The following is a 17,793-nucleotide window of genomic DNA, read 5'->3' on the forward strand; positions in this document are numbered from 1 at the left end:
GACAGAATATTGTAAGTATATGCAATACATTATTCAACTTAGATGGAATGAAATTACTTGAATAACACCACCTACCGAAATGATTCAAAATGAAATAAGAAATGTAAAGAACTTCAAATGAAGGAAGCTAAATTTTTTATCAAAAACCTTCTCTCAAAGGAAACTCCAGACGCAAATTATTTCTTCATGAATTCTATTTAAAAATTAGGAAAAAGACTATCAATCTTACATAAACTTTTTCAGAAAATAGAAGAGGAAGAAACACTTCACAACACTTTTATAAACCCAGCAAAACCCTAATGCCAAAATCTGTAAAATGCATCTTTGCAGTATCTTTTATGGCTGTAAATGAAAGAAAACTTTTCACAATATATTAACAAATTAAATCCAAATATGTCTCAATAAAATACTGGCAAACTGAATCCAGCAGCACATCAAAAAGCTTATCCACCATGATCAAGTTGGCTTCACTCCCGGGATGCAAGGGTGGTTCAACATATGCAAATCAATAAACATAATTCATCACATTAACAGATCTAAAGACAAAAACCACATGATTATCTCAATAGATGCAGAGAAGGCCTTCAATAAAATCCAACATCATGTTAAAATCTCTCAATAAACTAGGTATTGAGGAACATACCTCAAAATAATAAGAGCTATTTATGACAAACCCACAGCCAATATCATACTGAATGGGCAAAAGCTAGAAGCATTCCCCTTGAAAATGAACACAAGACAAGGATGCACTCTCTCATTACTCCTATTCAACATTAGTATTGGAAGTTCTAGCCAGAGCGATCAGGCAGGAGAAAGAATAAAAGGTATTCAAATAGGAAGGGAGAAAGTCAGATTGTCTTTGTTCACAGATGACATAATCCTATATCTAGAAAATCCCATTGTCTCAGCTCAAAAGCTTCTTAAACTGATAAGCAGCTTCAGCAAAATCTCAGGATACAAAATCAAAGTACAGAAGTCACAAGCATTCCAATACATAAACAACAGGCAAGCAGAGAGCAAAATCATGAATGAACTCCCATTCACAATTGCTACAAAGAGAATAAAATGCCTAGGAACATAGCTAACAAGGGAAGTGAAGGACTTCTTCAAGAATAACTACAAACCACTGCTCAAGGAAACCAGAGAGGACACAAACAAATGGAAAAAGATTTAATCCTCGTGGATAGGAAGAATCAATATCATGAAAATGGCCATATAGAACATAGTAATTTATAGAGTCAATGCTATTCCCATTAAACTACCATTGACATTCTTCACAGAATTAGGAAAAACTATTTTAAAATTCATATGGAACCAAAAAAGAGCCCGAACAGCTAAGACAATCATAAGCAAAAAGAACAAAGCTGGAGATATCATGCTACTGAACTTCAAACTATACTATAAGGCTACAATAACCAAAACAGCATAATACTGGTACAAAAACAGACACATAGACCAATGGAAGAGAGTAGAGAACTCAGAAATGATCACACATCTACACATCTGATCTTCGACAAACCTGACAAAAACAAGCAACGGGGAATGGATTCCCTATTTAATAAAACGTGTGGGGAGAATTGGCTAACCATTTGCAGAAAATTGAAACTGGACCTCTTCCTCACACCTTATTAAAAAACTAAATCAAGATGAATTAAAGACTTACATGTAAAACCTAAAACTACAAAAACCCTAGAATAAAATCTAGGTAATATCATTCAGGATATAGGCACAGACATAGATTTCATGATGAAATCGTCAAAAGCAATTATAATGAAAGCAAAAAATGACAAAGGGATCTAAAGAGTTTCTGCACAGCAAAAGAAATTATCATCATAGTGAACAGGAAACCTACAGAGTGGGAGAAAATTTTGTAGTCTATCCATCCGACAAAGGTCTAATAACCAGAATCTTCAAGAAATTCAAACACGTTTACAAGAAAAAAACAACCCCATTAAAAAGTGGGCAAAGGACATGAACAGACACTTCTGAAAAGAAGACATTCTTGCGGCCAACAAACATACCAAAAAAAAATCTCAACACCACTGATCATTAGAGAAATACAAATCAAAACCACAATTAGATACCATCTCATACCAGTCAGAACAGCCATTATGAAAATGCTGGCAAGGTTGTGGAGAAATAGGAATGCTTTTCCATGGTTGGTTAGAACCTAAATTAGTTCAACCATTGTGGAAGACAGTGTGGTGCTTCCTCAAAGATCTAGAACCAGAAATACTATTTGACCCAGCAATCCCATTACTGGGTATGTACCCAAAGAAATATAGATCATTCTATTACAAAGATACATGCATGCATATGTTCATTGCAGCATTATTCACAATGGCAAAGACATGGAATCAACCCAAATGCCCATCAACAATAGACTGGATAAAGAAAATGTGGTATGTGTACACTATGGAGTACTATGCAGCCATAAAAAGGAATGAGATCATGTCTGTCAGGCCTCTGAGCCTAAGCCAAGCCATCGCATCCCTGTGACGTATATAGGCCCAGATGGCTTGAAGTAACTGAAGAATCACAAAAGAAGTGCAAATGCCCCGCCTCACCTTAACGGATGACATTCCACCACAAAAGAAGTGAAAATGGCCGGTCCTTGCCTTAAGTGATGATATTATTTTGTGAAATTCCTTTTCCTGGCTCATCCTGGCTCAAAAAGCTCCCCCACTGAGCACCTTGTGACCCCCACTCCTGCCCACCAGAGAACAACCCCCCTTTGACTGTAATTTTCCTTTACCTACCCAAATCCTATAAAACGGCCCCACCCTTATCTCCCTTCACTGACTCTTTTTTTGGACTCAGCCCGCCAGCACACAGGTGAAATAAACAGCCATGTTGCTCACACAAAGCCTGTTTGGTGGTCTCTTCACACGGACGCGCATGACAATGTCCTTTGCAGGGACATGGATGAAGCTGGAAGCCATTATCCTCAACAAACTAACTCAGGAACACAAAAACAAACTTTGCATGTTCTCACTTGTAAGTGAGAGCTAAACCAAGAAAACACATGGACACAGGGAGAGGAACAACACACACTGGGGCCTGTTGTGGGGTGGGGTGGGAGGAGGGAGAACATTAGGAAAAACAGGTAATGCATGCTGGACTTAATACCTAGGTGATGGGTTGACAGGTATAGCAAACTACCATGGCACACGTTTCCCTATGTAACAAACCTGCACATCCTGCACATGTACCCCAGAAATAAAAAAAAAAATAGAGTTGCTATAAAGTACATCTATTGGTGGGGGGAGGTAACTAGATAATTCACTCAAATTTTGATGAGCAAAAGCTTCCAAAAATTAACTTTCTTCAAAAAATAGAAAATATACTTTTGGATAAAAAATAAATAATACATAAATCCAAATATGAATATACATATTTGTGTGCATATATGTGTATATGTGAACAATTCTACAACATGACCAAGTGAGTTTATTGCAGGAGAAACAGTGGTTTAGCTTCCAAAATCAATATATTTCACTATATCAGAATAATAAATAATCACTTGACCCTCTCAATAGATTCGGAGAAACCTTTGACAAAATCAAAACTTATCCAAAAGACACACTATCAGTAAACTAGTAAGACAGTTATCTTAATCTGATTAAAGTTGTAAATGAAAAATTTACAAATAACATCTGATTTAATAGTGTGTTGAGTACTTTCCTCCTATAATATAATAAGACACTGAAGGGGTGGCCTGCCCCTCCACACCTGTGGGTGTTTCTCGTTAGGTGGAACGAGAGACTTGAGAAAAGAAATGAGACACAGAGACAAAGTATAGAGAAAGAAAAAGTGGGCCCAGGGGACAGGCGCTCAGCATACGGAGGACCCAGGCTGGCACCGGTCTCTCTGTTCCCTCAGTATTTATTGATCATTATCTTTACCATCTTGGAAAAGGGAAGTGGCAGGATAATAGGATCATCGTAGGGAGAAGGTCAGCAGTAAGACATATGAATAAAGACCTCTGTGACATGAATAAATTTAAGGAGAAGTGCTGTGCCTTGATGTGCACATGCAAGTATCTCCATAAACGTTTTTAGTGCATAAAGAGCAGCACTGCCGCTAGCATGTCCCACCTTCAGCCCTGAGGCGGTTTTCTCCCATCTCAGTAAATAGAACATACAATCGGGTTTTACACCGAGAAGTTCCATTGCCCAGGGACGGGCAGGAGACAGATGCTTTTCTCTATCTCAACTGCTAAGAGGCCTTCTTTCCTTTTATACTAGTCCTCCTCAGCACAGACCCTTCACGGGTGTCAGGCTGTGGGACAATCAGGTCTTCACCTTCCCACGAGGCCATATTTCAGACTATCATGTGGGGAGAAACCTTGGACAATACCTAGCTTTCCTAGGCACAGGTCCCTGTGACCTTCCACAGTGTATGTGTCCCTGGGTACTTGAGATTAAGAGAATGGTGATGACTTTTCACAAGCATACTGCCTTCAGGCACTTGTTTACCAAAGCACACCCTGCGCAGTCCCAAATCCATTAAACCTTGAGTCACCACAGCACATGTCTCTTGCAAGGACAAGGTTGGGGGTAGGGTCACAGATTAACAGCATCTCAAATACAGAACAAAATGGAGTCTCTTATGTCTACTTTTTTTTATATAGACACAGTAACAGTCTGATCTCTCTTTTCCCCACAGACACAAGCCATGAAGTTTTCTCATTACTTTTTACTTTATTTTAATTATAGATGAGGTCTCACTCTATTCCCCAGGTGGGACTTGAATTCTTGGGCTTAATAAATGCTTGTGCTAAGCTGCTCACTATTTTTATTCGATATTATATTGGAGATCTTAACTAGCAGGATAAAGCAACAAAAATAAAAGTTTTAAACATTGAAAAGGAAGAAGTCCAATTATTTGCAGATTACATGACTGTTTACATAGAAACTCATAAGAAATCAAGGAACAACAACTATAAATAATTAGTGAATTTACCAATATCACAGCACACATCAGTGTTTTAAAAATCAAGTTTGTTTTTACTAGTTGAAAACAATTGAAACACAAACTTCAGAAAATAATACCATTTACAATAGTACCAACAACAAATTACTTAAGAACAATTTAGCATAGATGTTCAATTAAAAACTACAAAACTCCACAAAGGGAAACTAAAGAAAATATTTTTAAATGGAGAGAGATATCATGTGTATGGATTGGAAGTTTCAATGCATTAAGATGGTAATTTTCAACAAGTATGTTGGAAAAAACTGGATAATCATATGGAAAAAACAAACCTTTACTGTCACCTACCACCATAAATGAAAATTAAATTGAGATGTTTCATAGACATAATTATAAAAGCTGAAACCACAAATATTCTAGAAGAAAACATAGAAAAACATCTTTGTGAGTTGAGAGCAGGCAAAATTCTCTTAGGACACCAAAAACTCTACGCAGTAGTAAAGAAATAAAATTACTTATCCTTTGGCAGCCTTTTATAAAGCCAGAGGATGTGTGTTATACAGATCAATAACTCACACATGGAATGAGGGGTTCAACAGTCCTTAGAATCACGTGCATACACACAGCACACAGATGGACATGGTCTGTGGGTAAGACCAAGAAGTCTGTGTCCTGCTGTGGTAGAGTATAGGTCAGAGCAAATGTGGATTATAAACACGATTTGAGAGGTGCATGAGCCAGCCCAGAGTAGAGAATGTATTGGCCTGTGCCATGAAGAACCCTCTCGTTTTTCCAGAAATTGGGATGCCTTTTTCAATTTCATTTCCGTGCAAATGTGTGTCTCCTCCATTCATTCCTCTGATAATGCTCACTCACTCCTCCTCGGGCATAGATTCTGCTCCCGGAATGATTTCTTCTTCTTCTTTCCTTGCTGTGCACCTACAAACTTCTGTCAGAAATGCCCAGGAAAACGGTCTCTCAACCACTGGATATCAGTCCTCTTTTCTCTCGACTAATGTGATCACCAAAAATAGTTAATATTCAGCTCCCAATTATTAATTCCACTCAAATTACTGCCCACAGCAGAGGGCACCAAAACAGCATCTTTACTTTAAGAATTGCAAATAAGGGCAATGATTTTTTTTTTTTTTTACATTGAAGACAAACCCCAAATAAAAGTTCTTATGATCATTGTCTTGTTTATATTCATCAGACCCCTGGCTAAGCAGTTTACTGGAACAAATCCACATTTTTATTCATATTGCTAATGGAGAACTTTAACCAGAAAGAGAAGAAGGGAGGGGACACTGGAATATTTTTTCGGGAGTGTAACCAATCGCTGTAAAATGTGCTTGGGTATTCCTAAATAAAGCAACAACTATTCAAAATTACACAGGAGACGCAGAAGTGGTGAAGGAGGTGGTAGATGAACAAGAGAACCCATGAGTAGTTGGTAATTACTGAAGACGACTCATGTGAGGACACGAAGGCTCATCATTTTATTAAGCCTACTTTGTATATGTTTGAAATTTTTAGAATTAGAAGTAAAAATATCTAAAAATAAGACTTCACCAATTTGACATGCAGCAGGAATGAGTAGGGTAGGATGCCATGGTGTACCCATGCACGAGGGAGAGCCAGTGATATGGGCAGGAGACAAAAATACTGGGTAGAAGAGGGTGGTTTCTCAGCAAAGGCCCCACCCTCAAGCCTGGTGACCTGCAGCTGTAAATGGGGACAGGCATTCCTGTTTTCATCCCCAAAAAGTTGTCTTTTGATCCACCATGTCCCCTTTCTTGTACCCATATAAACTCCAACCCCCAGGCTTCAGAGGCAGACAAGCAGGTTAGGAGACAAGCAGAGGGAGGGCAGAACGACATGGCAGAGAAAAAGAGGAGGAACATCTGAACCCCGAGAGGAGTTCACCTGGGGGCTGTCAGAGAAGAGTTCAGTCCCTAGATGGTCAAACTCCAAGGGGAAGATCATCTTCTCACTCCATCCCCGCTTCCAGCTCCCCATACATCCTACTGAGAGCCACCAGCACCACTCAGTAAAACCCCACATTCATCCTTCAAGCCCATGTGTGACCCAATTCTTCCAGGATGCTGGGCAAGAGCTCGGGATACAGAGAGCTGTCACACTGGCCCTCTGCCCTTGCAGAAAAGCAGAGGGTCCACCGAGCTGGTTAACACCCAAGCCATGCGCAGATGGCAGAACTATCTGCCCACTTGGGCTCCTACATCTGTCCATTTGCATGCTCTCTTTCCCCTCAGGGGTTTGAGCAGCTGCAGCAACCGAAGAGGTGAGCAACACTCCTGCCACACGTCCTTCCAGGGGGGTCAGGGAACTCTCCTTTTTCACCAGGACAAGCACAGATCTGAAGCAGCAAAGAGCCAGTTGTTTGTTACATCGGTCACTGTTTCACACTATCACTATAACTATTCTGCACTTGCAATCTGCTGTATTAAATATTAAACTCTTTCCTCCTAAAGTCAGGAATAATTTGTGTTAGAATAAAATGAATTCTTGAATGAACCACTGCATCTCCAGCTAATTCAAAACAGGAATGAAAGTGTTAAGTACTTCTTTGAAGCACATACCCACATTTAACTAACACCTTTTTACAATAAACCAATGTTTTTAATAAAGTTCTGTGCCCAGAAAACATTGACCAGAAAAGCAGGAGCTACTAAAAAATAGGAGCGATTTGAAACAAAGTTAGGAATCCTGTCCTTCTTAAAACAAAAAAGTCTCAAACTTTACAAAGAAGGTATTCAAATTGCATAGTTTACCAAGAACTGAGGTAGAATAAATGATTAAATGAAGAGGCCGGGCGCGGTGGCGCAAGCCTGTAATCCCAGCACTTTGGGAGGCCGAGACGGGCGGATCACGAGGTCAGGAGATCGAGACCATCCTGGTTAACACAGTGAAACCCCGTCTCTACTAAAAATACAAAAAACTAGCCGGGCGAGGTGGCGGGCGCCTGTAGTCCCAACTACTCGGGAGGCTGAGGCAGGAGAATGGCGTGAACCCGGGAGGCGGAGCTTGCAGTGAGCTGAGATCCGGCCACCGCACTCCAGCCTGGGTGACAGAGCGAGACTCCGTCTCAAAAAAAAAAAAAAAAAAAAAAAAAATTAAGAAAAAAAGGAGAAGAGTTATATTGTCCTATCATTCAAGTGAGACTAGACTCCCTTTATTCAAAATTCAATTTGGTTTTGAATTTTCTCCAGCCTGTTTTATCAGGAGGATGATGTCTCCTTGAACAACTGAAATAGATATGCCCTGAGAAAGGAGAGAGACATAATTCTCTGGTGGTTGTCAGTAAAGCACCAGAAAACGAAGAGAAGCAAGTAGAAGAATTTCAGCATCTGCTAAGAACATATAATACATAAGCCAACATGGCATCTTTCTTTAAGACCCAGTATCTTGGGAGGGACAATGACATCACTTCCTGAATCCTCCCAGTTTTCTATTTCCATGCTCTGCTTCCTTCAACATCCAGAGCTTGAAACACCTCCATCCTTCCTCTTCATGCCATGGCCTCCCTGCTCCTCTTCTGTGTGGCCTTTTGTCTCCTGGGAACAGGTGACTTTGGGAAACAGATGGGGAAATGACTGCCTTAAATTTTCCAGGTTCTGGATTAAGCCTATCCCTAGAGATTGCAGCACGAGGACATTTGCCAGTCTCTGTCTTCAGTTTCTGTCTTATTTCCCCACAGGGTCCGTGGATGCTGATGTTACCCAGACCCCAAGGAATAGCATCGCAAAGACAGGAAAGAGGATTATGCTGGAATGTTCTCAGACTAAGGGTCATGATCAAATGTACTGGTATCGACAAGACCCAGGACTGGGGCTACGATTGATCTTTTACTCCTTTGATGTCGAAGATATAAACAAAGGAGAGATCTCCGATGGATACAGTGTCTCTCGACAGGAACAGGCTAAATTCTCCCTGTCCCTAGAGTCTGCCACCCCCAACCAGACAGCTCTTTATTTCTGTGCCACCAGTGATTTGCACAGTGCTTCTTGGCCACCTGCTGTCTACACAGAAAGACAGACACATGGGTGAGCTGTTTGCTCTGAAGGGTACCTGTACGTGGGTTGTGGGATGTGGGATGTTTAGAACTTTCAGTGGTCTTAGGCAGTGTGAGCCTCAGTGTGAGCTAAGGGCCACTTTCGATCAATGTCCCCAAGCCATGTGATGACTCTGAAACCACAGGCTACACTAAATCAATCTCCCCTATTTTATTTTTCCCAGGGAGCTAGCCCAATGGTGACCTTTCAGGAGAATGAACTTGAGCACTTGACAGAAGCTCATGATTTTCAACAAGAGCATTTCTTATAAGCTCAATACAATGTAGATTTTATAGTCCCTTTGCCATTATCTCCACCCACTTTGCAACATCCCACACTTTGTTCTTTTCCCACTGACAGCTCCTTTATCCTGTCTAACCTTTCTCTGCCCCAGTTCTTCCAAGCTCAACTCCACCATTGAGCTCTATATTTGGTTGCCTTTCTACTAAAAACAAAATAGCCTGTTTTCTACAACTTCACTGTAAGTAAATTTAATTATCATTAAATCTGACTCAGAAGTTAAAGTTCAAGTATCAGAGACTATGATTTACAAAAGTAATTTTTTATCTACTACCCCACGCTTTGATCTCTGCTGAGATTCATTTTTAACCTGCAGGTACAGATAGACTTCCATTATTATCTGGATGTAGTGAATTTCAAAAAATAAAATTCCCTGTCCCTGGTATGAGGTCAAAGCTAGGAGCTTCAAGATGCCCCTTTTCTTTCCAGGCACTGGAATAGTCCCCTGGTTCCCCTGCAGTGGGGATTCTTTTAGGAGCCAGGGAGGACCAGGCACAAAAATAATTGATCAAGGACTGCCAGAGCTCGATGTAAAAGTCTTTTTGCAAGGAAAATGCTTCCACAGCCAGCAAGATGCAGAAAATGCTTTCCAAGAGTTCGTTGAATTCCAAAGCATAGATTTTTATGCCACAGTAATAAACAAACTTATTTCTCATTGGCAAAAATGTGTTGATTGTAATGGTTCCTATTTTGATTAATAAAGATGTGCTTGAGCCTAGTTATGATTTAAAATGCACCAAAACCACAATTACTTTTGCACCAACAGAATACCATCGAATGTATACTGCTTTGGCCAGTATGACCATTTTAATGGATATTGATTCTTCCTATCTATGTGCACAGAATGTTTTTCCATTTGTTTGTGTCATCTCTGATTTCTTTGAGCAGTGTTTTGTAATTCCTGTTGCAGAGATCTTTCACTTCTCTGGTTAGCTGTATTCTTAGATATTTGTTGCGTGTGGCAATTATGAAAGGAATTACATTCCTGATTTGGCTCTTAGCTTGTATGTTTTTTGTGTATTGGAATGCCACTTTTTAAATGTTGATTTTTTATTTTAAAACTGCTGAAGTTGTTTATCAGATCAACCAGCTTTTGGGCAGAGACTTTGGAGTTTTCTAGATATAGAATCATGTCATCTGCAAATAGGAATAGTTTGACTTTCTCTCTTCCTATTTGGATGTCTATTTCTTCCTTCTGTCTGATTGCCCTGACCAGGACTCCCAGTACTATGTTGAATAGGAGTGGCAAAAGAGGGTATCTTTGTCTTGTGCTGGTTTTCTTTTCATACTGGCTCTTCACAAGGTTATATATTCTTTAGTTAAGAGTAGACATCTCGATGGACCAGTGACTATCACCCTATTAACCAGTCATGGGAGCACTGCCATGCATTTGCTATTTTAACTTTCAGGTATGCTATCACTCAGCATCGTGGAAGGCCTGGTCCCCTCCCCATCACCTGCAGCCAGACCTGTGTTTGATCCCTACCAATCACCTATATTAATCGCACCTAAATTCAATATTCCGACCAGGTATAACCACCCTAAGGTGCTAATTAATTCATGCTTGAAGGACATAACAGTAATTAACAGACAAACACACACAGTTGTTCCCCTTATTGGACTTTTAAAATAAAAATCTGCAACTCCCCCTCCCCCATCTCTGACTTCATCAACCCAGGAAAAGAGACACCTTGCTAAACCACCAAAACAAGAAAGCCTTAATTCAACTCTGCCAGAGCCCAAAATATTTGTATTTTAGCTTTGGGTATCCCCAACAGCTACCCTTTAACTAATGCGAATTTTTTAGGAAACTAACCCCCCACCAATCTAATTCTACTTTTACAACAATTATATCTAATATGCACGCCCATCCATTACTAAGCCCATACCCTAAATTTATACACCCCAAAAGGCATCATCTGTTACCTTGTACTACACCAACCACTCACCATTACTAACATCTACTCCACCAACTCCTGCTAACTCAACTTTAAATCCCTGAATCCTACAACTGTGAATATTGCCTGTATCTTCTTCTATACTCCGATTTTACTCTTAATATATACAGTTAATGTAGCTTAATTATTTAAAGCAAGACACTGAAAATGTCTAGATGGGCTTATATGGCCCCATAAACAGACAGGTTTGGTCCTGGCCTTTCTATTAACTCTTAGTAAGATTACACATGCAAGCATCCCCATCCCAGTGAAAGTACCCTCTAAATCACCTTGACCAAAAGGAGTAAGTATCCAAGCACGCACAAATGCAGCTCAACACACTTTGCTCAGTCACACCCCCATGGGAAAGAGCAGTGATAGACCTTTAGCAATAAACAAAAGTTTAAACTATACTAATATCCAGGGTTGGTTAATTTCATGCCAGCCACTGCGGCCGAACTAATAGAACTCGGCATAAAGAGTGTCTTAGATCTATCCTCAATAAAGCTAAGCTTCATCTAAGCTGTGAAAAACCCTAGCTGAAATAAAATGAATTATGAAGGAGGATTTAATACTTCTGAAGACACAATAGCTAAGACCCAAACTGGGATTAGATACCCACTATGCTTAGCCCTAAACTCCAATAGTTAAATCAACAAAACTATTCGCCAGAACACTACAAGCAATAGTTTAAAACTCAAAGGACTTGGCGGTGCTTTATATCCCTCTAGAAGAGCCTGTTCTATAACGGATAAACCCTGATTTACCTCACCACATTTTTCTCAGCCTATATACCATCATCTTCAGCAAACCCTAGTAAAGGCCGCAAAGTAAGCACAAGTATCTATGTAAAAACATTAGGTCAAGGTGTAGCCCGTGGGGCGCTAAGAAATGGGCTACATTTTCTACACCCAGAAAATCTCACGACAACCCTTATGGAATCTAAGGGCTCAAGGAGGATTTAGCAGTATATTAAGAGCAGAGCGCTTAATTGAATGAGGTCATAAAGCATGCACACACTGCCCGTCACCCTCCTCAAATATTACTTTAGAGATTAGTTTAACTAAAACCCCTACATATTTATATAGAGGAGACAAGTCATAACATGGTAAGTATACTGGAAAGTGCACTTGGATGAAACAAAGTGTAGCTTAACACAAAGCATCTGGCTTATACCCAGAAAATTTCACCATAATTTGACCACCTTGAGCCAACTCTAGCCCTAAACTTGACTAATACTAGTACTATCGAATAATCTTACTCAAACCATTTACCCAAACAAAAGTATAGGTGATAGAAATTTTACCCTGGCACAATAGACATAGTACCGTAAGGTAAAGATGAAAAAGTTAACCAAGCATAAAATAGCAAAGATAGGCCCTTATACCTTCTGCATAATGAATTAACTAGAAATAACTTTATATAGAGAACCAAAGTCAAGGCCCCCAAAACCAGATGAGCTACCTAAGAACAGCTAAAAGAGCACACCATCTATGTAGTAACATAGTAGGGAGATTCATGAGTAGTGGTGATAAGCCTGCTGAGCCTGGTGATAGCCAGTTGTCCAAGACAGAATCTTAGTTCAACTTTAAATTTACCTACAGAGCCATTCAATCCCCCTGTAAATTTAACTGTTAGTCTAAAGAGGGACAGCTCTTTAGACATTCGGAAACAACCTTCACGTAGAGAGTGAAAAACATTATCCCCATAGTCGGCCCAAAAGCAGTCATCAATTAAGAAAGTGTTCAAGCTCTACATCCAACCACTCTAAATTCTAATCACACCACTGAACTCCTAACACCGTATTGGACTAATCTATTATTTTATAGAAGCAATAATATTAATATAAGTAACATGAAATATTCTCCACTGCATAAGCCTATATCAGACCAGAATAACCCACTGACAATTAACAGCCTAATATTAATAAACAACCGAACAAATTTATTATTACCTATACTGTTAATCCAACACAGCCATGCTCTAAGGAAAGGTTAAAAAAAGGAAAAGGAAAAGGAACTCAGCAAATTTTACCCTGCCTGTTTACCAAAAACATCACCTCTAGCATTATTAGTATTAGAGGCACCACCTGCCCAGTGACATATGTTCAATCTCCGCGGTACCCTGACCATGCAAAGGTAGCATAATCACTTGTTCCTTAAATAGGGACTTGTATGAATGGCCCCATGAGGGTTCAACTCTTACTTCCAACCAGTGAAACTGATCTGCCCATGAAGAGGCGTACATGAATAAATAAGACAAGAAGACCCTATGGAGCTTTAATTTATTAATGCAAACAAAGCTCAAATAAGCCCACAGGCCTTAAACTACTGTCCCTGCATTAAAAATTTTGTTTGGGGTGACCTCGGAGCATAATTTAACCTTTGAGCAACCTATGCTAAGATACTAAACCAGTTTAAGCAAATTACCATACATATATTGACCCAACAATTTGATCAACGGAACAAGTTACCCTAGGGATAACGGCGCAGTCCTATTCTAGAGTCCATATCAACAATAGGGTTTACGACCTCGATGTTAGATCAGGACATCCTAATGAGGTAACTGCTATCAAGGGTTCGTATGTTCAACGATTAAAGTCCTACGTGATCTGAGTTCAGACCGTCGCAATCCAGGTCTGGTACATGTGTATTTAAGTCCTAGATGAATATTTCCCTCCTAGATGAATATTAAGACTGCATTTTGTCTCTTGTCTTTCTTGGTATCTCTTCCCTATGCAAACTTCATGGACACTAGAAGGACTACAAAGTCCTGAGAATCAAGAAGCCTCCATTGAGAAAGGGTGTTTTACTAGAACAAAAATGTATAGAGATATATACAAGAATTATATATAATAATGTTTGTCTTGGTAATTATTCACACTTAGCAATTCCCAGCACGTTCTCCAGAGGCTTCCCTATCTAAACCAGAATGGCAGTCTTTGGGGAAAGTATTTTCATCAATAAAAGGCAAGCTATGCATGAGTTATTCCTGCACTGGGCAGCAAGGAGTGGATAGTTACTTCTGCCTTTGAATACCCCTTCGTCTGACTGGGACCTGAGACCCTCTCATATCTACTTCCAAACCCAGGTCGAGCACTTCTCTTCTTTCCTTTCTTAGTTACTTCTACTGTGAGGTATAGGTTTTACATCCAGTCACTGCTGAAGACTTTCATCAACTCATCACTCATCCTTAAGTCATCTCACACTGAGAACAACTGGGAGCCTCCCTCTTTCCTGTTTCTTTAAAATTTGTCAGAATCTCCCCAAACCTCTAACACCTTTTTTTCAGCAGGGGGCAGTAAAATTCAATTTATTTTTTCTGTTCTCAGCACTTACTATTAAGACTATTAAGACTAAGGCCAAATCCCATTAATGATTTTAATGATTACTTTTATCTTAAAGGAGCCCCTGATAGGATAGAGTATTTCAGGGTTTGGTAAATCAAAACTGTTATATTCCTTCATGACACATGACAGAGGAAAAGTAAGCAGGGGCCCACAAGTGTTACAGGTAAATACATACAGACTTGAAGACATGGTGTTCAAACACTAGAGATATAATCATAAAAACCCAAACCCCATATCAGCATCATGTGAACAAAAATTTTAGTAAATACCAACAGTAGATCTTAGTGAACTAGGGCAAAGGAAGTGGACAAAGCTGGGAGAAATTCTGGGATTAATTTTTGTATCTCACAATCAAAACCAAAGACTTTTCTGTTAAGAAGAAATGGGGGAAAGGGCGGAAGGAGAATGACACTTGGTTTAGACATTGTTTATTGCAGCAGCACCCAAACAATTTTTAGCAATATTACCAAAGCATGTATTGGATTGTATTTTCGGTTCTGTCATGATTGATAGTGCAATTGAAAGGCAGATGGACTAAAATCATCCTAGGCAACGGCTCAGCTGATTAAGTTGATAAAGCCTGAATACCAAGTCAGTGAAAAATGAGACTGAGAAAGTTATTATCACGCAACAATAACACCATATTTTCTGAGGACTCAATGAATTCCAGTTACTGCTCCAAGCTCTTTACATGTGTCTGTATAAACAGATTGCCCCAATTAATGCTCACAAGTTCTCCTATTCTTTGTCTGATCAAGTCCCGATGTTCACTGGTTCCCTCTTCTGCATGTTCTTCTCTCTTGGGTTTGCAGAGTTCATTCCTGTTCATCCTTCAGAACTTAACTCAAATGCCACTTCCTTTCCCAACCTTTTTAATCAGGTAAAATCCCGCTATTATAGGCATTCAAAGCTATGTAGTTTTTATGTTCATAGCTTATAAAACAGTTGCAATAGAATGTTTTGTAAGAATATTAAAGACTTGAGTTAAGATTAGCAAAGCATCAAGCATACTTTGGATGAGGGAAGTGAAAAAAATATTAGTCATTTGATGGGTTAAAAGGATATAGATAGATGAAACTGTTTCAATAGGATGGCTGTGGGACCCAGGAAGCTTGCAAGGGCTGTGTCATCACACACACACAATGACTTTATCAAGAGCCCATCCTGCTTCCCCACTCCTGGGAGACATCCTCTCCAGCCCCAACTGTGTGCCATGACTATCAGGCTCCTCTGCCACATGGCCTTTTATTTTCTGGGGGCAGGTAAGTCATAGACACAGTTCCTTCCAAAATCTAGAAGGAACACTTCCTCTGTGTTGGGTTTGTGCCTGGCTCAGCCTCAAAGTTCATTGTGAACTCTGTTGCCAATTTCTGTCTCTTCCCATAGGCCTTATGGAAGCTGATATCTACCAGAACCCAAGACACCGTGTCATAGGGACAGGAAAGAAGATCACTCTGGAATGTTCTCAAACCATGGGCCATGACAAAATGTACTGGTATCAACAAGATCCAGGAATGGAATTACACCTCCTCCACTATTCCTATGGGGTTAATTCCACAGAGAAGGGAGATTTTTCCTCTGAGTCAACAGTCTCCAGAATAAGGATAGAGCATTTTCCCCTGACCCTGGAGTCTGCCAGCCCCTCACACACCTCTCAGTACCTCTGTGCCAGCAGTGAACACACAGTGCTACATGGATACCGACACTCTGCACAGAAAGGGTTGCCTCTAAGGTGGGGACATCTTGCCTTCAGAAACCTCATCTTAAACTACAGAAACCCCTGCAAATCGTCCCAGACTCCTCAGCCTTGAGGGACCAGCGTGCTTTAAGTAACAATCTGGACTAAAGACTATCTCTGGCTCAGTCTCTGACAAGCTGAGAAATGACCCAGCCCTGCAATCATCCTGGCTGACTTCTTCCTTGCATCTAGTTGTTGCTGTTCAATTGAGCTTGCACAAATTTTATCCTTCAAGATAAATGTGATGATATTTGACAGTTGCCTTATGGCTAGCTGAAGAAAGTCTTTGTCGGCTAAGAAACAGGAAAAGGATCCTCTGACTTTCTGCACAGGCTGTCTTTATCTCTGGTTCATGGTTCCTTCCTCATGTTAAACTTGTTGCTTCATACACAGCCACACAAAGTCCCTGCCCTTCCCTGACCCCAGTCCTGCACCTGATGACGTTAGTTCCTCAATCTATGACTTTGAACTTGGAATACATTTTTATTTTCATTTGAAATAAGTGATTAATGATTATTTTCACTAATCTCCCTCTAAATAAATTTAATTTTAGCTAAATCTGCATGAGGCCTAAGGAAGAGAAAAGCCTCCAAATTTGGCAAAGAATAGTCTTCAACAATGTCCCTGGATTCAGCCCTAAATCTCTTTGGAGGCTACCCTAACCATTGGGAGACTATCCTACAGAGAGATGATTCTTCTGTCTTGGATATGCTGAATCTCAGGGAAGTGTTCTCTATCCACATGAGATCAGACCCTGGGACCTTGAATAGATTGATTGATATTTCACAAAAGCATAGACTACTGTGAGGCCTTGGGTGCTGAGCTCAGATGTGAAACCTCTGTTTTGAGGTTACCAAAAAGTAAAGTCACAGAGTCTCTGATTTTGGATGTCAAGCCCATCTTGACCTGGTGGGATAAATCCCACTTGGTCATAGTACATAATCTTCTCACATATTGCTAATTATATAATCTTTTCACATATTGCTAAATGAGGTTTGCCAATATTTTATGGAGACCATAGACATACTAGTTTGTAGTTTTCTTGTGATTTCTTTTTATTTAGTATCAAAGTAATTCTGACCTGTTAGGCTGGATTAGGAAATTGTGGACTGAACTGGGATAAATTTAGGAATAATCTTATTCTTTATTTTGTGAAAGTTACTTTTTGCAGGAGTGGTATTATTATTTAAATATTTGATGGAATTTACCAGTAAAGTCAGCTAGTCCTGAGCTTTTCTCTATGACATGGACTCACAGACTATTGCTCACATGTTAAAATCAAGCCATGGCCTGTATTTGTATGATTCATGAACTAAGAATAAATTTTATGCTTTTTAACTGTTAGAAGATGGAAGAGGAGGAATAGGAGAAAAAGAACTGACAGAGGTTGCATATGGCCCGAAATATTTACTATCTAGCTCCTTACAGAAAAATTTTGCTGACCTCTGCTCTGTAAGGTGT

At 39.8% G+C, this 17,793-nt stretch overlaps 1 protein-coding gene and 1 gene segment (V, D, J or C); both read left to right on the plus strand.

Annotated features, from left to right (window-relative positions):
• LOC112620195 (immunoglobulin delta heavy chain-like) overlaps positions 1–17,793 on the plus strand; it is a 233,042-nt gene that overhangs the window by 34,594 nt on the left and 180,655 nt on the right. The gene's annotated exons all lie outside the window — the stretch shown is intronic.
• On the plus strand, positions 15,749–16,822 carry LOC112620214. The segment is given in 2 exon segments: positions 15,749–15,856; positions 15,981–16,822. Coding segments are annotated over 2 exon segments (474 nt in total).

Source organism: Theropithecus gelada, chromosome 3 (assembly GCF_003255815.1).
Source record: "Theropithecus gelada isolate Dixy chromosome 3, Tgel_1.0, whole genome shotgun sequence".
Classification (NCBI taxonomy): domain Eukaryota; kingdom Metazoa; phylum Chordata; class Mammalia; order Primates; family Cercopithecidae; genus Theropithecus; species Theropithecus gelada.